General features: G+C 34.1%; 1 protein-coding gene and 1 non-coding gene across 5 annotated transcripts in view; one reads left to right on the forward strand and one right to left on the reverse strand.

The window, feature by feature from the left end:
* Window positions 1-22951, reverse strand: part of LOC118191618 (uncharacterized) — a 51675-nt gene that overhangs the window by 26945 nt on the left and 1779 nt on the right. For 3 of the 4 annotated variants that reach the window (XM_035362440.2, XM_035362439.2, XM_035362442.2), the window contains exons 2-6: window positions 19340-19410; window positions 14403-14733; window positions 12258-12458; window positions 7204-7359; window positions 957-1063 (exon numbers count right to left, since the gene is read on the reverse strand). In XM_035362440.2, coding sequence (XP_035218331.2) covers window positions 957-1063; window positions 7204-7359; window positions 12258-12458; window positions 14403-14733; window positions 19340-19410 — 866 coding nt within the window. The remainder of the gene's footprint in view (window positions 1-956; window positions 1064-7203; window positions 7360-12257; window positions 12459-14402; window positions 14734-19339; window positions 19411-22951) is intronic. The other variant, XM_035362441.2, reaches the window with a different exon arrangement.
* On the forward strand, window positions 6551-6624 carry TRNAI-GAU (transfer RNA isoleucine (anticodon GAU)). Its single transcript has one exon. It is a non-coding gene; the product is annotated as a tRNA-Ile (tRNA).

Here is a 22951-nt window from a genome sequence, read left to right on the forward strand (position 1 = left end):
GACGGACAGCGAGTGCCGAATGCGTCGTCGAGTTCACCGAAAGCGTCTCGTAGTGTATCGCGGTTAATGCATCGTTGAGAGAGCGTGTTGAGCTCCGGGAACGACTGAACCGAAGAGTCGGGAACCGTGCTTGTGTGTCGTCGAGTGCATCGCGAGTTGTAGCTTGGAGAGTCTCGAGAGTACGTAGAGTTCCGAGAACGACCAAGCAGAGTCGGGAGCTGTACTCTGGAAAGCAGAGTCGGGTGCTTTGCAGGAAGCTGTCTCCACCGTTTTTGCCTGACAGTGTGAAGGCTGTGTCGCTGATTGTTCCAGCGTGTTTATAGTAGATCTTCGACGACTGTAAAAGTGTTTTGGAGCTGTCCTGATTAATGCTGATAAATAAAGTGTGTTTCGATACTTCATCCAGTGTCGTCGTTATTCACTCCAAATCTACAAACCCCGTACGAACGTGAAGGAAGAAAATAACGTAATAACTGGTGTCAGAAGGAAGAAAAACGTAACAATATTTAATCCTATTTTGATTTTTCGCAGGTTTATTTCTCCCTTTGCACACATTTTAAAAATTTACATGCTTTACCAAATGAAAAATAAGTTTCAAATTAGTCCAAATGAACAAATGAGTCTCTAAATAGTACGTATTTTCATCTGATTTTGCCACAAACTTTGCATTGGCTTTTCATTCTCTCGGTGATAGTATTTTAAAGATACAAAAGTTGAGAAAACGTTTTCCTACTAGTAATTATTTAGTAATCCCAAGGGCATATTTGAGGCATATTTCCAATATTTATATTCCACATACAAGATGTAACCAAATCTTACATGACCAACTGTTCTTTCATTGAGAATATAAGCTAAAAAGAAGTGTTAGAATTAAGTTCTAACTGTAGTCAATATTCTTAGAACAATTTATATATTATTTTAGTCTCATATATTATTCTAGCTTTAGGAATACTAACCTCTGCAAGTGCAGCCGAGATATTATAAATACATATTGGCATCGATTCCAGCACATCTTCACCCCTGGTATAATCATTTTTTGTTTTTTCGTCTGTGATTTTTTCTCCTGGTAATTAAAAAAAGAATGATTTAGTAATGAATTGGATTACATTATGGCAAATCATGCAAATCTGTCTAAAGGATATCTTCGAGAAGGATTTTCTAAAAGAAACTTGCTTGCCTTCCCCGTTACATACGGTGAAAACCTCGCAGTCAGCCCTTTCGCCGGGATTTGAACCTGATTTAAAAGTAAGCATTATTCATGGCTGACATTTAATAAACCCTATTTCTTCTCTTCTAAATTGTATACCTTAATTTCGGTATTATTAATAGTAAGAAAAATTCATTCTATGCAGTAAAATAAATTAAATAAAACGTTGCTCAAAACAGCTAGGGGATATTGAAAAATACAAGATCAATAGATAAGCAAAGTAATGTTCCCAACAATGATGTAACTTGACTTATTGAAGTAAAAGAAGCGAAATAGTAGGCAATAGTTGCTTTGGACCAAATTAGGAGTCAATGACGTCACACGCTCAAAGATCGGGAAGAGCAAACTTTGCAATATCGTAACTTTGGAGAGTTCTAGTTTTAATTGACTAGTTTCTCAATAAAAATGAAAGAGAAGAGATTAAAAAGGAAAGTTATCACGTTTATAAGCTTCGGAATATGTAAATTTTGTCTATGACATCGAAAACTTAGGCGTTTTCAATACGAAGCGAAAAGAGACCTGTAACATTCTTCTTACAGGTGGAAATCAGAAATAACTAACTGATATTGAACGCTCTGCAGCTCTTAATAAGAAGTATCAATAACACGACTTGCCTAAATCAATAGTCTGGAGGGTCATCGGTCGTTTTGAAAGTGGGATAAATGCATCGATTGTAGGAAAAGCCTTTTGGAGTGTTTAGGCATCGTTTTCAGATCGAGAATTGGTTTTCGGCCATTATAAAATGTTAAATTAAGATTAAGAGAAGGTCGCAAGTAGGTAACAACATAAAAGCAGGACAGGTATTTAATATTAATCGCTAGAAGAAAATGAGGTATGAACACCACTGTTTTGCAACAGCACCTTCTGAAGGCTACTGATACCAGTGTTTCAAGTCTTTGGAACCGACTTCGTAGTGTTAGTTTGAGTGCTTGGAGACCTATGGCTTGTATTTCCTTAATGGATGCCACCATGTTGCCTGCAGAAATTAGGTCCAAGAGCATACAATACTAGCATAACTTCCCCAAAACAAATGTAATAGACTTTTTCAGAAGGAAAATTTATGAGATTTCAGTATTATTTGTGTGAAATTCTGTTTTAAATAGTACAATTCGAAGACAGTCGACTCTTTATCTACCGCAGGGGAATTAGTTGAGCCTTGTGGAAACAAAAGTAAGATTTGTAAATTGCTGAAAAATTACCGTCACAATCCATCACCGTAAAACAAAACTGTCTAGAGATAATATAAAAATAACGAAAAATGCGTCAGATAATAGTAGGGATAACAGATGATGTAAATATTGCTCTTTAAAACCAATAATAATTTAGTTTCTTCGTTTCCAATGAAGTTTTTAAGATTGTTAAATATTGTAGTTCGAATCCAAGCGAACGGGTGGCTGCATGATCTTTTTCCTGGTAACGGTATTTTTTCTGTTAATTATAATAATTCTAACATTGATTATTCTTCTTTCACAATTTTGTCTAAATGCCCCGGATGAGCAATGGTTTTAAATTAACGGTGTACATCGTCTCCGATATTATCCTGATAATTCAGGAATTGCTTGTAATTCATTTAAATCTACAGAAAGTAATAATAAACTCTTTACCTACTTTTACATTAAACTGTTTACCGTTGAAATTTGCATTATTCTGTGGAACGAACGAGTCCGTCAAGAAATAAGGCATTCAGGAAAGATACGAATTAAACTTGAATTTGTTTGTCGAACTCAACTATAATGGAGCACACACAGTACCTGAGCATTAACTGTATTTCAACAAAGTTCATTGGGAAAATAATAGTATTTTCCAGTTTTCCGCTCCTACCTGTGCATTAATTAGCTGTGGCTATACACCGATAACAGACATAATCAAGAGTTCAGTGTAATTGCCCATTCTGTGAAGAAATATCTTTGAATAAAGAATGTTTTTTTATTTAGTACTAGACCAGTTGTTGCTATTACATTGTTATTCGTGGCTTTGATATAGGGCCCAATATCTCTTTGACTTCAAATAGGCCTTATCGCGATTAGTCAGTATTGACTTTCTCTCGGTTTACGACATATGTAGCGCAACTGTTCGTGACATTTTGATCATGAGGCAAATTTCTTGGCGAAATGCTTTTAACTTTTTTTTACAAACATTACTGAATTTGTATGGTGCAAATTTTATTAGCTAATAGAGTTGAAAATCTAGAAACTAAATATTTAGCTAACAGTTACGAGGCAGTGCCTAAATTTGATGCAATAGGGCGGAAAGGAATACCACTTCTATGAATTTTGGGAAGAGCATATAAGCTAGCAAAATTCGCAACAGATGGAATAGGCGATTGTTTTTTTTTTGACGTAAAATCATTATTCCCCAATGTTCCACTGGAAGATGCATTAAGATGTCTAGAAACCAGACTTCGTGAATTTCATTTCTCTTGGATCGAAATTGATGAGCTAATTTTCCCTACTTAACTCTGTTTGAAACAAACGCATTTTGTTTTCCAAAATAAGCATCCAAGCAAACTGAGGAATTAGCCATGGGAAACCCTCTTAGTCCCATTCTGGCTGATATCTACGTGCAATGTTATGAATTAAAATCATTTGACACTTTAAACTTTCAGCTACGACTCCGCTAAGTAGGCGATACTTTTAGCCTGTTTGATTGTACTAAAGATGATTGTACTAAAGATGATTGTACTAAAGATGATGTACTAAAGAGTTCTTTCAATTATGAATTCCATTCATCCTGCTATTCAGTTCACCTTTGAACTTGAGACACCCAATTTTCTTCCGTTCCTCGACTTTTTGGTCGCATGTAACACATCCAGCTTCAGTACTACTGCTTACCATAAACCTTCATCGATTTACCTTCCACCAACTTCAAATCATGTCATCCGACTAAATAGAAGTTAGCTTCATTTTATTCCTTTCTTTTCCATGCACTTCAAGTTTGCTCCTTCAAACTGGCTCTTGATCAAGAACTAAATTACTTAAAAACTGTTGCTATTGACAGGGGCTTTTTTTACCTAATATTATTAACCAAGCAGTTAAAAGATTCTCATCTCAACACACCAAAAGGTACAGTCTTGTTTTAGGAGATTATAAGAAAAATTGCCCGTATTTTACAGAAATTTAACTTTCGAGCCGTTTATTCTTCTATAGATGAAATTCCGAATTCCATACTTAAGGACCCCATTCCCGATGTGAATTCCTGGGGTACTTACAGGAATTCTTGCCAATGTGTTTGATTTACATTGGTCAAACTAAGAGAGCCCTCAGATTTCGCGTTAAAGAATATGAGGCACATGTTGCAAATATGAGGCAAAAAGGAAAAGCAGAAGTCCTCTGTTTTTTAGCACTGTTAGTCCAAAAAATCACACTTTCCAGTTTTCTGTAGCCAAAAGTATTCAAAGGACATCTTCCATTGGTGAGTTAGATTTTATATAGGCGTGTCACATTAAAAAAGTTTTCCTAATTCAAATCCCTCTATCTTCAGCATTTAAGGAAATTCTGTTTTAATTTTCTTGTTCATCAATAGATGGCACCAGTAGCTTAACTCCTGTACAGCCATTCACATCTTATCCTATATCTTATCTCGTATATTTGCACTTCGGAAGTTGAGGAAGATGGTCTGGTAGTCAAAACATCGAAACTAGCCCGGGAAATTTGCAAATATAATGCTGATTTTTTTTATTTGACTTAATAATCGCTATTCGGCGTGTTATTTTGACCTAACAGACATGTGTTACTGCGCTACACCTACGTTGATGTTCTTTTCTCTCCGCAGCAAAGTATTTAGAGAGCAATGATTTTGATTTAGTTTTCTCATAGTATCGCCAATTACGTTTTTTTTGCAAACATTTCTTCCGTTTTTCTTTTGTTTGTTGCACATTCTGGTATCTTCATCCTGGTTCTCTTTACTTCGATCGCCTTAATTTGTATTTTTTAGAACTCATTATTAATTATTTTTTGTTAAATAAAATAAAATGCAGTAACTACCCCCCCCCAACACATTGATTGTCTCCCAAAAGACCTTGCCACTCACACGTGGTAGCGAAAGCACATGGAACTTCGACGTCACCGAAATTTAGGTATTTTTGACGCATTACTATGCGTATACTCTATGTACAAATTAATGTTTTTTATTTGTTAGTGGGCTTTTTCATCTATCTAATGATGCATTTAGTTTCATAGTAACGTTTCTAGTTTTGAGGCTCAACATTCGCGCAGACCTCAAATAGGGCCTTAATTTTTGCTTTGCCATCACGCCAGTATGGGAGAACTATGCGTATACCCTCTGTCCAAATTAATTATTTTTATTTTTTAATATGCGTTTTTGTCTATCTAATGATGCATTTAGATTGATAGTAACTTTTGTAGCTTCGAAGACATAAGTATTCGCGCAGACCTTGAATAGCGCCTTAATGTTTGCTTTGCCATCACATCAGTATGGAGGAACTACGCGTACACCTTTGTCTAAATTTAATTTTTTTTATTTGTTAACCCTTTAAGCGTGCTTGACGAACTCACCTCGTCATCGTCCCCACTGCAGTGCACGCGCAGGAGCAAACGCTACACGCTTAAAGGGTTAATGTGCTTTTTCATATATTTAATGATGCATTTAGATTGAAAGTAACATTTGTAGCTTCGAAGATACAATCGTTGGCGCAGACCACAAGTAGCCTTAATTTTTGCTTTGCTATCACACCAGTATGGAGAAACGTAATCCTAGGTAAAACAACACAATCGTCTTATTAAAACATGATTTTTTTAAATTCGTTTTGCATACTTGAAGGAAATCTTAAAACTACTTCTGTGCATTTTGTCAAAAAAATTATTTACGGGAAAAATTTATTTTTATATCTTTATTTTATATTCAATATCTGGGGTCACGAAAAAATATTGCTGTCGAACAGTTTAAGAAGTTTAAAAAGTAAAAAACAGTTTAAGAAGTGGTAGTCCAGAAGATTCTACTAGTTTTTTTTTAGAAGTCAAATTATATTTAATCTTAAAGCTTTATAATTCAAACACTGATCGATTCAAAATTACGAGCTCTAGTGCAAAATACACGAAATAAAAAAGCAAAAACTCAGGTAAGTTGCCACAGATTCGATAAAACTGAAACACACAATTAGATTATTACGTAAAATGCACAAATAAACCAAAATAAAAACAAAATTGAACTTAAACTACAGTACGCTAACTAATATATTAAAAAAAACAAATACAATTTGATAAACACAAGCAACATAAATAAATATTATAATTTTCATTACAATGCTTTAAGTTAAATGATAAATTTTATTCAGAAATACAACTTTCATTAAATTATAAGGTATTTCTCCCACTTCCCTAGCGGGCCTTCGTGGTGTAGTGGTTCAGCACGCTGGTCCGATATTCCAGAGGTCCGTGGTTCGATTCCCGGCGAAGGCGGTTGCTAATTTTTCATCTCTCTGGCTTCGAAAATTTACCTGATGTCTCTACAAAATGACTTGAGAAATTATACTAAGGAAGGAAAGGGGCTCACCAGCGGCCGAGCGGTTAAGTCGCTGAACACTGGTAGTTCGGTCCGAGGTTCGAATCCCGCGAACGGGCTGGCTGCATGGGCGTTTTCGTGGTTTTCCCCATGTGTAACGTGTATACGAGCCAGTTTCCCTTAGAAAGTCCTCCACGAAGGCATCCCTCTCCTTAGGCAGATAGCCCTCGAGGCTTTGCCATAATCACACACACACACACACTAAGGAAAGAAAATATAATTATGAGCAGAAAGAGGTTTGCTTTCTTTCTCCACTGACAATTTGAATTTCCTCGTTTTAATTCAAGAAAAGTTTCCAACCAAAAATAAATTTTTCCTATTCTTAAATGATTATAAAAAGGATCAAGGGCAAATTTCCTTTATAAATAGCACAGATAATATGAAATGATCTCCGAAAATTTATGATAATTTGAATGGCCAAATAATGATTAGATTATGATTAATAGTCTTTATGAACATAGCTTAGAATTGCATACCACTACGCTGCCAATGGATATTGAAGCCTCTGCCAGGTTTCCTTGGTGATCTGCTTACGAATACAACGTACGCATTTTCGTTGTTCACTTGATAGTTCTGCATCTTGGCTGCATTGGATATGAATAATGGGGGAGCCCCTTCAAATGGATTGCTACCTATAAATTATGAAAAAATTTGATAAATTTCTATTGGAATGCTCATACGAAAAAATTTCAAATGCTTTTAAATTATCCTCCTCTGTGATTTAGGAAATGGTTAGATATATAAGCACACGTCTATTACTTTTTTGAAACATTCAGTAACAAAATGGGTTCAGATGTCACTAATTCCTTAACATTATTATTAAAATTTTGATTGCAACGTACTGTTTATGATTATGCATTCGATTAGATTCTTTTTATTCAGAATATAACAATAAGAAAAACTGATTAATTTAAAATCTAGAATATTTTTTCTAAAAAGGTCTAGAAACTTGGATTTCTAGTAATTAATTTTTCTTTCATTAAAAATATATTTGATATTCTTGACTATTTCGTATAAGTTTTAAGATTCTTAAATTTTTTAATGCTTTAAATTTTGATTTAATTTTTATTTATTTTAATTTAAAATAGTCTTAGCTTAAATTTACAATTTATTAAGATATAATTCAGGAATGTGGCTTTGTTGGTAATTCTTCCCTGATAAAGGGCAAATAGTTATCATTATTATTTAATTTTAATTTTATGTGAAACTTCTTCATTATTTTTGTTTTATATATCGATTTACTTGTGTTACAGTTTTATTTTCCAAATTTAGGATTCATTACATTGATTTGTGCTTTTCTGTTACAGTTGTTACGAATTTTTTTAGCACCTTTCATTTGAGGATAAATTATAGACTTGTAAGGATCCTAAGTTTTACTAACGTTTATTTTATTTTAAATCTTTACTATTACTTCTTATTTTCTACTTCCGGCCAGAATTAAAAGCTTTTAACTTATTTATGCAAATTTGTCTTGCGAACGCCAAGTACTTAAGTTGTGGCTTTTTGCCAAGCAAGAGAGAGGAAGGAGTTACTAGAAGCAGGCCGCTTGCCATAGTAGTTTTACTCGGTTGCTGGTTGCCTTCTAGGCCAGAGGTTTAATCCTCTTGATAATTTTAAATGTATCGTAGTGTTAGCAGTTCTCTGTACTACATACGGCTTTTTGTTAATATACGGCCAATCTTGGAGTTAGGCACTTGTTTGATTAATCCAAAGTTAGTTTAGTTAGAGTTTAGTTAATATTTTTATATTCTTACGTTCAGACCACAAGTGGTTGGTCTCTGTATTCCGAAGTCCGGAAATCATTGTAAAGAGAGAAAAATAAAGGGTTTCGTATACCCTTCCTGTGTGTATTGTCTACTTCCCAAATTTATTGAACATAGCTTTAGTAAGCTCCCTGTTCCGAGTCAGGACAGTTAAATGTTCCCTAAGCAAGTAAGGAGGAACACAGAACCTGATAGACTGTCTGCCGGAAGCTCTGCAGGAATAATAAAATTTCAGGGAAAGTTCATTTAACACAAGTAAATGGCTGTCTTGGTAACTTGGCGAGATGTTGCCAGCTTGGCGACTAATTTTTATCTCTAAATTTGGCGAGAAATGGCCATAAGCCGCCAAACGTGGCGACAGTTTAGCGACATTTTGGTAACTGTAATTGGTATTATAATTGAATAAATGTAATTGTAACCGACCCTCATATGTCTTCCAGCAATTTCGAGAAGTGGAAGGTAATAGGGATGTTTTCGGCTGCCAATTATTTAATTAATTTTGCAAACTTTTGCGCTACATTAATATATTTTAATTAATTTTATACAATTTTTCTCTCTCTCTCTCTATATATATATGTGTGTGTGTAAGATAAAAAGTATGTAAACCAGCTTTATAATTTAATTTAGTAACAGCCTTTTAATTCATCTTTTTTAACTGCATCACATATACGATTTTGTTATTTAAGGTATCTGCCTACGTTAAAAAAACGATTTCGGCGAAAAAATTCGATTTTTTTTTATTGCCCAATTTGAAAGGTCAATTTTGTAGGATTCCGAAAATGGTTCATTTTTACGTTTGGGATAATTAGAAGAGAAGGTATAGCCAATTAACTGCACTGGAAGTGAAAGCAGAAAGACCGGAAGTGCCATTTAAAAGGCTCAACTTAAAAGTAAACAATGTTGTTATCCGTGTTTTTTTTTAACTGTTTGTGTGTAAAATTGTGCTAAAACATTTCATTTTAATTCTGGGTACTTTTTTTTTGTTTCTGGCAATAATTATTTGCCTTAAATCTTTGAACTGGGACTGGCAACATTGCGGTTTTTTAACTGGGTTTGGCAACATTGTGATTAGGTATAAAGATTATGTTGCTGGGTGCATATATAGCCGTTTTAATTTTTAATTCAGGGTATCTTGGATTACTTCCTGTGTTTGAACATTTAGGCATATCAATTGAACAAGAAATGATTAAAAATTACTTTGGAATTGATAACGAAAGAATAAAGAACTCGAAAATTCATTCGTCGCTCATTTCGAAAATAGCCAGAAAAAAAATTAAAATCAAATAGGAAATCAAAATTACTTAAGTATAAAGATATGGAGGGTGTGATGTACAAATGTGGAGAATTTTAAGTGTGTAAATACAACAGAACAGTTTTTCTGTTAATGTGAAATCTTTAAATGCGTTTTCTGAAAAACTAATTTTTCTAGTGTTTTTACATACAAGAAATGTAATTACTCAAAATGTTCTAACGGTATCTCTATTAAATTTCACTAGAGTGTTTTCTATATTATTTACTAGGTTTTAAGCTACAATCTAAGTTATATTTATTAAGTTGATTGTTTTATAAGTATTTCTATATAAAACGATAAGAAATATTTTACAAAAAACTGTGTTTTTTCATGTAATTACACATATTTTAATAAATTTTAGAAATATCATAAACATTTTAGCTCATAACACAGATGAGTGTTGTAGTAGTATACAATATAAATAAAATTGAAATATATGCTGTGGGAAAAAATATACGACATTTAACGTAAGTGTTAAATTCTCCTAAAAATGTGCATAAAATTGCATATATTTCAAAAATTTATGAAAATATTCCTAAACATTTACCTATTTTCATGATTTGATATCATATTTTGACTAAATAAATATATATTTCATCAGAATTCTCTGTTTTAAAAAAAAAGTACTCCGAACGTTGGCAGATACCTTAAAAGAATTATTTCCACAGTTCTGTTTCCCTTTTCCGCTAATGATTTAATGCTCTCTTCTAAAAAGGCTTTATGTCGCCAAGCCTTTTCCTCTTTGAAGAGGGGGAATATGTAAGATAAAATAATATAAATGAGCTTTATGGTTTAATTTAGTAATTTTAATTTCTGTTTTTTAATTTGGTTATTTCATTTTTATTCCAAAAAAATTAATAACATTTCTGGACAGCACCATCACTAGATAAATCTACGCCAGATGGCCTGCGTAACGCTTATGATACAGCTGATTCAGAACCTAAACTCAAAATTTCCAGAACTGAAACCTGTCTGACCTAAACCACAACCATCCTCTTGGCGATCTTCCATATTGGATAAATGCGCACTTTTAGCCTGAACCTTTGTGCTACATGGATGCAATTTCGTTGTGATCTCTTCCTAACGTAATAGTATCAAAAATGTAAATGTTCCTGGAAATAGGAAAAATTAGAGTGCCAAGTGAACTGTGGCTACAGATGTCAATTTAAATAAAAATGGAATTTAAACCGCCTCGGCTGCCAAGTTTCCTTTTCAGTATGAATATACGTTCTACGCCATTAACATTTACTACGTCTTTTTAAAATTTTTTATCACATACACACACACACCAACATATATATATATATATATATATATATATATACAGGGTGATTCTAAATTGTTTTTACAGATTAAGAGGGTTAATAGTACTGATCCAAATGAGCAATAATTACCAAAGAACACAAAAGGTCGCATTCCACTCTGAGAGGCAGAAAAGAGGTATGTTAGAATTCCAACTTGAACTTACAACGGTGTTGGGAGAGCGAATGAACGAGACCAAAAGTTGCACAATCAGTTTAGTGACAAATTCGCAGAGAGTGCACACAACGGATAAAACCAAAAACTTGGCATTCGAGTGTTAATTCGAGCTGATTTTGATGGCAAACTCTCAGATGAACATCTTTGTAAGGTCTCAACCTCGCAAACGATTGCAACAAGTTAATTATCTACTAATTAATCCGTTTTATCGGTTTTATCCGTTTTCTGCACTCTCTGTGGTTTTTCACTAAACTGATTGTCTTTTGGTCTCGTTCATTCGCTTTCCTAACACTGTTGTAAGTTCAGGTCGGAATTCTAATATTCCTCTTTTCTGCCTCTCAGAGTGGAGTGCGACCCTATGTTCTATGGTAATTATTGCTTATTTGCATGAGTACTATCACCCCTCTTAATTTGTAAAAACAATTTAGAATCACCCTGTATATAAATGTATATATATATAAGTGATGTAGTAGCTTTAGTCGTAGCTTAAATTATCAGACGATAAGTTTAAAAAACAGGATCCATTTATTATTATTCAGGAGAAATAGCAGTTACAAAATCAGATAACCGGAGTAAATAAAAAGAATTACTAATAACTTTTTGTATGAAGCTTACTGCATCGTGACATTTAAGAAAAAGCCCCGATATTCTTTTGCGAGTCCTTTTATAGTCTCTAGAAAGGCGGAGCTTCCAAGAAATGACGTCAGCCTCGTCAGCCAATCCAGTTCGCTTTAAATAGTTCCAGAACATTCTAAAACTGTACGTGTAGAAAAGGCGGGAAAAACAACTTGTCTACGGGGCTGTGGATTTAATTCCACGTACTTTCAAATAAGAGACCGTCGCCATTAAAAATGAAAAGAACATACAGTTAGAATTTTAAGTGTATTCTTGACTATGGAATTTTATTATTACATATATATATATAATGTATATATATATATATATATATATAGATAAATAGATAGTTTATGATATCTGTAAATTTTTTCTAACGTACCCGATCCAATGAGAAGATACTCTCCAACTTGCTGATCTATCTCCAGGTAATTTAAGGTAATTAGAATACTGCTCACTTTCATATCAGGGGGTGACCTCAGCTGCAAAAGCATGACGCTATTTGGCCGATAGGTATTGGCATTTGTCCTCACCCATGGCGTCATCTCACCTTCGGAGTCATTCCGTACTATGCTGAAACCCTCTGTAAATTATAAAAGATTATGCAGAAAGTAAAATCAGTTCGTTAAACCAGGACTGTAAGTATCACGTTAGTTCCTTATTGAGAATTCTGTTAGAGTTAAGCATTGATTGTTGCATAATACAGTCTATTCTGATTGATAGGATTAGCCGTTTATTTGAAAAAAATCTAGAAGGAAAAACGTATCGTCCGTTATAGGAGCAAGAAACACCTCAACATTTTAAACTAAGAAGTTAATAGTTGGTCTGAATTTGGTATTGTATCAAAAATGTAATATGTGAAAGAATTTGAAATTCTTAGTAAAACAGTGAATTAAGTGAACTAGTGCACCAATTACTGTGTCTTTTTTCCAGGTGGGACCAGAAGTAACTTTCAATTTTGAGAACCGGAAAATCTGTCTTCCAACCCATTGGCCGAATTGCTTTTTTCGCTTAGAAACTCTAATTTTATTTATAGTAATTGCTTTTTTTAAAGTGTTTTTAACTGTATTTGCTGTTTTATGTTTTTGTTTTTTGTATTTTGCAATTTTTAATGAAGATGCTTTGAGTTTTATGTATTTTTGCTTTACCGCAAAGTGATAATTGAATTAATTGAAAGAGAAATATATTTCTAATAAAATTTGAGGAAGTAAGTTTAAATAAAATGTAGTAAAGATTATGTATAATTTAACAAGGATATCATGTGGTGGCTACATCAAATATGTTAAGAACGAATTCGCTTTATAGACCATGTTTTTCACTGAATGGTATTCGTATATATTCTTTTATACATAAAAATGATATAAATTTAAATTGCTGTGTTATCCCCATATTCATTAGTGTAGATGGAAGATAAATTATTCAAATTGTAACATAATTTGCACCTCAGAGACATCAGTGAAATTTAGAATGCAAATGTGTGCTATTGTGGTAACAATTGGCGATTAAGAAAGAATTTTTGAAAGCTAAGATTTGAAAGCACTATTGTGGAAAAATAAAGCAGTAGGATAAACATAAGATTCATTGCTGGTTCTTTAGAAAGATCCCGACGTTTCAAGGGGATTTAGAGTCTCTCCATACAACAATCAATAATTCATAAAAAAACGCGTTTCGCCTACTCAAGATCGGGAGAATAAGATTTTGAATTCCTATTAAGCCAAATTAGGCAGCTTTCACGCAGCTATTGAATCCTATTAATTAGCTTGATTACGGGCATGATGATGAATGCCTTACAGTTGATTGGGCAGACCTGTGATATCTCTTAGACTTACATCGTTGGTTCAAGTTACGTAAAATCCAATCACTTCCACGACTGGACAATCAATTCCATCATTTTTTACATGTATTTTTCCTAACAAGATTCACACATTTCAACTGCTTTACTCGGCCCACCAGCGGCCGAGCGGTAACGTCGCTGAACACTGGTAGTTCGGTCCGAGGTTCGAATCCCGCGAACGGGCTGGCTGCATGGGCATTTTCGTGGTTTTCCCCATGTGTAACGTGTATACGAGCCAGTTTTCTTTAGAAAGTCCTCCACGAAGGCATTCCTCCCTTAAGGCAAATAGCTTTGCCATAATCTAATAAAACCAAACCAAACCAACTACTTTATTCAACAAGAGAGTACTTTACTTAACAAGCCCAGTTAGCGATGAATAGACTAGAGTATAACATTGATTTCGAGTCATTCACATGAATTACTCCAGACACTAACCTAATCGAGTATTTATGGGACGTTGCAGAGAGCTATTCATAATCGCTCATGCTCATTTTACCTGATTTTTGCTAAGCGCTTCTAGATTATTGGGCAACGCCATCTACATCTGTATTTCGGCAAGTCAGTGCAACTTTACTTCGACACTGAGCTGCTAATTTGCTGCCAAAGTCGGTATTATGTTAAGTGGCATAAGCAGTAATTTAGTTTAACTAAGAGCACTAAATATATCTTATTGTAAAATATTACTTTACTTACTGTATTCCACTTCTTCGTACGTGAAATTTACGGCACTCTCATTCCAATTCCCGTCAACAGATATATAAATACGCATGTGATGGGTTCGACTCAAATAAGTCTTTTCACTTTTAACGTCCTTTGGGTGAAAATACCAAGTATCCATGGCTTGATAAAATTTTTGGCTATTGTCATTCGTTGCTAATTCGCTGAGAATGGCACTGATCTTCGCATCAGACTGCTCCAATGATGTCAAATTATTCTTGCTGATGATAGAATTCAAATCCTGTATTCTGGCGGTGATTCTAATGATGCTTTCCACAGCTCTCGGTAAGATCGTGCAGTAATAAACCTATATAAAAATATTTGTGAGTAATTATAATTGTTTATTTGTAGATTATGAATTTCAATATTAAAAATGATCAGTTTAGAAAGATGCTAAATAAAAAAAAATATCGTTAAGGAATTGATGAATGTTTCATGCTAAGTCGATTTGTATACTGAACGCACAATTATTTGTATTCAGATTATCACTTTTCGCGGCTTATGGGTATGTAAACGTTCTTAAACTGGTATCTGAAACAGCTGAAAGTCTTAAAACGTGTTGAAGGATATACAGTAAGACCCCGCTTAACGCTGTTTCGTTTAACGCTGTTTCGGTTTAGCGCTCTTTTATTTCAACCCGGGGATTCTCCGAAATTGTGCGCAGCGCTAGGTTTCCAAATAACATATCCGAAACAGTGTAGTTGTGTTTCTTGCTTTTTATCATTTGAAACAACATTTGTTGACATTATTGTAAATTTGATATATAATACTATAACGATTAATAATACAGTGACAAATAGTATGTATGATCTTTAGTTTTTATCATGGGTGATAATACGAGTAAAACACAAGAAAAGAAAGCAACCAGAAAAAGCATTTCACTGGAAACTCAAATGAAAGTGATTAGAAGATTAGATTCTGGGGAACGTCAATCTCAAATTAGTGCTGCATTGATTTTGGCAACTTCAACAATAAGGACAATTCTTAAGAATAAAGAAAAAATACTGTCATCGGCAACTGCAACTACGTCGAGCTCTGCAACTAGAATTACCCGTTCTAGAAATAACATTATAGAGGAAATGGAAAAACGACTGTCTATATGGATTGACGACGAAATTGAACGCAATATGCCATTAAGCCAAGCTATCATAATGCCTTCTTGACAAAAAGGCAGAAAATTGGAAACCCAGAATAGACTGAATGATCTGACTGAGAATTTTATTTGTTTTTAAAAGTATATGCGTTTATATTGTTTTTATTTTTGTAAGAAATAAATGTTTGATTTTATTTTTATTAAAAAAAACATTATTAAATTTAATGCCTAACCATTTTTTATCCGTCTTTCCCTAACCCCATTATTTACATGTTAAGATAGCCTCGCTCTACTTCGATGGAACGTATCCCCCGCGTTAAGCGGGGTCTTACTGTATGTGATTTTTGTTGCAGGAATACTCAAAATTAGGTATTAGGTTTTACATTTACCACTTAGAAGAAAAGCAGTAATGGAGGAAAGCATAAAATAAACCTTAAACATATCAAAGTTAATATATATGAAAGTGGTAAAGATGAGATGTTCGATTATTTTAAGGGAGTTTTCAAATAAGTAAATCAATGTATGCTGCATGCTATACTGACATTTATGAATTTGAAACAGGGATTGAACATTGAAATCCATACCTAAAACTTTAACGTGACTCAAAAACATCCCGGATATATCTCTTTCATAAGTTCTTAGCTGTTTATAAAAATTTAAAAAAATTATAAAATATTTTATGTTCAATTTATTAGGAAAAATATTTTGTGTACGATCGTGGAAAAAAAAACGTTTTTTAAACTCACGGATTTTAATAAGGCGGGCTAAAAGTTAAAAGTAATATCTCTTGGAAACTACCAAGACATTGTTGATCATATATGCCTGATCCTATATGATCATATATGATCATATAGGAAGGTACGCAATAAGATCAAAAATATTCTTAATACATAAATTTTATTGGAACGAACTTGCGATTATGCCGGCTGCTAAAACAATGGTACGTAAGAAAAATCTGTAAAACAGGAATAATACAAAAATCTGGGTATCATCAAAGATCCTTATGACCACTGTTGTCTCGATTATAAGACTAATCTTTGATAATGACGTAGCAGATGCTGTATAAACCGCTCTATCTTCATGTTCTGTCGCATTTGTAAATCGACAGCTGAGCTCTTGACGTTGTGCTTTGCCGTGGTTTAAATATTCCTGCCAACATGATGGCAATTTTATAAGTAAACTCTTTAGCGGTTTTTAACGTACGGTGTATTGTTTAAAATATGGTTTCGTTAGGACGATAATAAATTTTACGAACATTTTAATTTTTGGGGTTTACAATGAATAAATTGTATCGGTATGAGATTTTTATCTTTTAATGAAGATAAATATACTCTAGAAGACAAGAAAGAGGAAGAACAACTATGTAGCAAAGATGAATGATCTGGTTGTGACAAAATTTCGTACGCGAAATAACTTTCGATCCACGATGCAAATGATTAAATTTTAGCAGCTAATGAAGGAGTAGCTGAAGCTGCAGAACATCGCAACTGAATATCTGGACGGTGTATAAAAGAGAAAAAATTCCATTTCGAGACCATAGTTTCACAAGATCTCCTTTACAGAATGCACTCAGGACATTTTTTCTTTAATGAATGCATATGGAAATCTCTGGAGCTCTGCAAAATACTGCCAAGGTAACATTTAATTCCAGAATGAACGCAGTAATATCATAGTAGTATTTAGGTTATAAATTCCATTATAGTATAATTTCCTCTATTCGCTTGACTGTGCCAATGCCTTGCAAACGGGCTTGTACACAGTATAAGCATATATTACAGTTGAGAAAAGAAATGCATTCAGCCTAAATGAAGCAGCGTAATTAGATACAACCGACCCCAAGAATGGCTCAATATTTGAGTACGGAGAGATGGAACGTTGCCATCATGTTGGCAGGAATATTTAAACCACGGCAAAGCACAACGTCAAGAGCTCAGCTGTCGATTTACAAATGCGACAGAGCATAAAGATAGAGCGATTTATAGAGCATCTGCTTCGTCATTATCAAAGATTAGTCTTATAGTCGGGACACGAGTGGTCATAAGGATCTTTGATAGGCGATGCTAAAAGGTCTGAGCTTGCAGTGCCCATGGCCCTGTCTACTCCTCACATTTGCACACCTACAAGTGCGTTTGCATTGATGCCGTACTCGTTCGACCTGCAATGCCAGAGATTTGAATAGAATTGTGTTCAGCTATGAATACCGCTTTTAACGGAGCCATGACGTGTCAGACGTCCTGGACGGCAGCAGAACACTGACTTGGCTGTTGCCAGTCAGCAAAAAAATTATAGTTTGGAATGCCATTTCATTTGATAATCGGATCCTTTTCGATGTTATCCGTGACATCCTTACAGCACATACCCTTTGTTGTGGCAGCCTTCCTTTTGAGGCCTCCCGAGTTTACATTTCAACAGCATAATGCCCAGCCGCATATGATTTCTGCTGAATGTCTTCCTGCTCAAGTCATCCAGAGGGTATGGTGAATACAGTAATGATAGGCCTACAGTAATGACGTGACCCTTTTTGTGTCAGCCTTCCTTTCGAGGCCTTCCGAGTTTACATTTCAACAGCATAATGCCCAGCCGCATATGATTTCTGCTGAATGTCTTCCTGCTCAAGTCATCCAGAGGGTATGGTGAATACAGTAATGATAGACCTACAGTAATGACGTGACCCCTTTTTGTGTCAGCCTTCCTTTCGAGGCCTCCCGAGTTTACATTTCAACAGCATAATGCCCAGCCGCATATGATTTCTGCTGAATGTCTTCCTGCTCAAGTCACCAGAGGGTATAGTGAATAGTGACGCTGACTACAGTAATGATAGGCCTGGGTTCGAATCCGAAGAAGGTGTGAATGTTTATAAACATATAGCATCTGAACGGCAAGGGGTACTCAAAATGCACGGTAAACTGAAATTTCTTTTGAGAGGATGCTGATGGGAAAAGAAGGGTGGGGACCATCGAAATTCTGCTCGAGGTATTCTTCCGGAAAATTCGACGCGAAACAATTAGCAAGTTAGTAAGGTCCGGAGATATCTAACACAGGAAATGCACATATGCCTATATATTGCTTTAACTTATACCTGTCTTCTTGATTATCAAACATTTCATTGGCTAGCTAAATCGTCAGATCTCTCACCAACAAAGTACGTTTGGAATAAGCTTTTGGCCGATCTATGCCGACGGTCTAATTTGATAACTGGAGAAATTTAAGCCAACAATTAAGCAGATTTTGGCGAAAATGTAAGAAATTACGGAGATCTCTGTTGACTCTAAGTGGGAGAAAGCCAGAGAAATTCCGGAGCTTCAAGCTGGAGAAATTCCGGAGGTCTTCCGCTAGTTTCCCCAAGCCGGATAACAGCTTGCATAGGACACGAGATATGTCAAAACTTCATTGATTTATTCGCTATATGTAGTTGTATCTCCTAAACAAAAATTAATTTTTCGTTCTATTTAGATTTTTCCATCTTGATTCGGCTTTCATTGTTTCTGGATATATTTTGAAATGCAGTTGATTTTCAGCACTGTTAAGTGTGCATATAATTTTAACTGTGTAGAAATAAACGTTGGTGATTAGGGTTTTTAAAAATAATCGCAATACTTAAAAATTAACCTTTAGTATTAATTTCTAAAAATAAAATTTTAAATTATGTATGATAGTGTGATTTATTTTTCTACATAATTCTGCAGAATATGCAATGGCAAATTTAACTGAAAATATTTCTATGAGTTACACATAACTGAGTAGCTGAATGTATTTTTTCACTCATTTTCTTTCAGTCCCATTATGCTAATGAATTTTATTTTCAATATGTTCTACTTACTGTACAGTTTTCTTCGGATGCAATCAAAAAGGAACCTGATCCTCCATCAAAACTGCATGAAGAACAATTACCTGAAAAGCAGTTTTTTAAAAATAATAACAAATGCTATGAAAATGGGGTATTCTAAAAAGTGAATGCTAATGGTAAAACATAATTAAGACAGAAACGTCACTGCAGTACCAATTTCCACGAATTCCAGGAGATTTTTTAAAATTTCACAAATATCGGATTTCTTCGCAAGGTTCGGAAAATTTAACTTATCATTTTAAATTTCTATTACAACTGTTATATGGGTTTCAAATTTAAATAATTTTTATTTTGCGTTCATTTAAAATTTTCCCAACTACACTGCAGAATAAGAGTTTTTTATAATTGTCATTTATACTGCAGTATAAGAAGTTACATAAAGTTGCTCTCCGTTCTCTGTCGGTGCCCCAAAATAATTTTAAAATGAAAACATCCTTTTTTAAAAACATGCGTCTGGATGAAGAAACTTTATGCATGAATAATGTAATGCATAAAAAAGTCGTCCAATCAAATGGCAACTTTAACCTAAAATAGCAGATTTTAATACATTTAAAGAATTTCTTTAATTTATTAATGTATATTCTAATTCAAAATATATTTAGTTGTCGTTTAGTTACTTTAGCACAACTTCTTTTTTAGTAAAAGTCTCCTTTCAATAAATTTTAATGTAAATCGTCAATCGCCAAATGTTTTTTCTAAAATTATTAGAGTAAGCATCGAAAGCATCTCGAATATTCAATATTTACAACATGATCGACTTATGAATTTTTCCACAATAAAATCTGCATCATGATGCATTTAAAATAATTGCTACCAAGAATTTTTATGTCATTACCAATGCCTACTAGAACAGCAAAAGGCATGCTAGAATGCAGCGATTATTTGCACTAATGTAATGCCTATTAACGTTATGGTCACTACTAGGAAATAGATGCATTTGCACTTCTCTTCCTTTTCAACACTACGCAGATGCGACAGAGCAGATTTCCCATTATTAATATTCTAATTTTTTTTTTACTTTTAATGCACAAACATACATTTTTTTTACATTTTAAATTAATTTTTTTATTTTAAATTTATATTAAAATCATAATCTGGTAGTGTAAAGGAAAAATCTTAAATATTTTTCATTCTTAATTTATATGGTATTTTCTCCCTTCTTCTAGCATGCCTTCGTGGTATAACGGTAGTACACTCGATCCGAATTCGAGAGGTCCCCGTGAGGACATTGCTCACTTTTCATATTTTCAGCCTAATGATTCGACAGATTATACGTGTGAGTACTGAAGACTGTCAGTATTTTCTAGAGTATGAATTCTTTAAGATTCTGTGAATAAGAATTTCATCACATGATATCTTAGCATAAGAAACCTTTTTTAAAACCACTCTGCATTTTTAGTTACGGACGAATGCAAACACTTTGATCTTCAAGCTTTTCCTTGAATACGATGTTCTAATTTAATAACTTTAAATATGCAAAAACATGAATTCTGGTGTCATTTATACAAAAGTATGTCTATGGCAAATGTTTGTGTTGGCATGTTTCTCTTCTGTCATAATTATGTGGATTGATGATTTTGTCACTTTTGAGATATATTTCCTATTCCACTTCCTTTTTCTCTTTTCTTGATAAAGTTGTAGAACCAATTAACTAAGTTTTAAATTTCATACGTGCATTTCAAGTTTCATATCTTATTTTACGTTTGGGCATTTTCATGAAGTTTCTTGACTTTGTATTTACTGGATTATATTTTCCATTGAGTTTATGTTTCTACCTTTTTCAGTTGAGCATTTGCTGGTTATTATTACCAACTGTTCACTAAATCCTTATCTAATCAAAAGAAACTTTTTTTAAATTAATTGTTTTTAAATTTTAAGTAAATTTAATCTGTTTTCTTATTTTAATGCACTGTCTTTGGTGATATTTCTTTGGCGATATGACAAAGAATACAATAGGCCATAGAATTTTTTTTTCATTTACCTTGTAGCGTAGAAAACTATCTAAAAATAAGTATTTGCACACCTATGATAGAAAAGAAAAAGAAAATTTATTCAAATTCAATAGTTGGTAGAACCCCTAAGAACAGCAATTAGAGCCTCAAACCTCTTGGAGAAGACATGCCAGTTTGGACGATTGTTGCACTCAGCGATCCAAAACATCCTTAGAAGCTGTCGCTAGCGTTCAGATCTGGGTTTTGGGCAGGTCATTCCAGTCGGTTAACTCCATTTTCATTATACCAATCCATAGTAGACCTCGCAACATGACAACTGGCAATGTCTGATTAAATTAACCTGAGTCCAACAGGTAAAACTGAAACAACGTAGGAAGCACACTGTCATCCAAAATAGTGCAGTAGACATCGGTGTTCAGTTTACCGTGAATGTAGCCCAAGGTTCAGTCCATACCAGAAGAAACATCCCCACATCCATGATTCCATCTCCATCGAACTTTACTTTGAGCACAATGCATTCTGTCAGGAATCGTTCTACAGGCAGAAGCCAGATCCAGACTTTGCCATCCGAACGGTAGACATCGAATCTTGATTCGTTGCTCCTGAAAACTCGTTTCCACTGATCAATGGTATACTGTCAGCGTGCTTAACACCACATTCAGCTTTGATCAAAATCTTATGGGCAGCAGCACGACCATGAAAACCAAGTAGATGAGCTTTCTTACGGATGGTATTCATCAAAATAGCACTCCCGGTTGCCTGTTGAAACTACCGGACTATGCGGGCTATCAGCTGGGTGCGGTTCTTTCGAATTTCTCTAGACAACACCCGCCGGTCCTTATCTCCCAGTTTCGCGGGTTTGCCTCCTCGAAGCACATTTCGATAATTACTGCTTACCTTCCACTTCTTGATCACATAAGGGGCCACTGTCGAATTTGGGTATTTCAGCTTCCTAGGTAGATCGGGTATTTCTGTGATACACGACGATTAGACCTTTCTTGAAATCAGATAATTCTGCACTTCAGGGCATCTTGCATGCAACTAAAGCCAATGTTGTTTGCTACACAATATTTTATGGTGGAGGGTGTGACGCATATCAGGACAGCAGATATCGACATTTACATGGGTGTCCAAATACTTATTGGTAGATAGTGCATAAGTGAAAACAATAGAGTTCAGTATTCGAATTCATGTGTCATTACAAAGACAGAATTCGAAATAAGAGATTTATTACTTTTCCGAAGAGTAAACTTTTAATTTCTTAATTTCTGTTCACTGCAAATTCATAGATCAGTCTATTGCTAATTGGCTATTTACCATGAAACATGAGTCATCTGTATATCATTTAGATTTTGTCCATAAATGTAATATCTATGACTTTATTTTACAAAACACTTTTACAAAAAATAACCTACAGCAGAACTTAATGTAGTTTTCAGTACAAAAGATTTCTATTTTAAATTAAAAAAAACTTGAGCTAGAAAAGTTTAGGTAAAACATCATGCTATCTTTCATATCTAAAGCTAAATAAGATCTAATAAACAGTTTTTAATAATCAAGTTTTCGAAAATGATCAACATTAGTTTTAGAAATTTGTAACAAACATTTCTATATATATAAGAGAATAATTTAA

Source organism: Stegodyphus dumicola, chromosome 6 (assembly GCF_044657685.1).
Source record: "Stegodyphus dumicola isolate Sdum_Otavi_A_Nest chromosome 6, ASM4465768v1".
Taxonomy (NCBI): Eukaryota; Metazoa; Arthropoda; class Arachnida; order Araneae; family Eresidae; genus Stegodyphus; species Stegodyphus dumicola.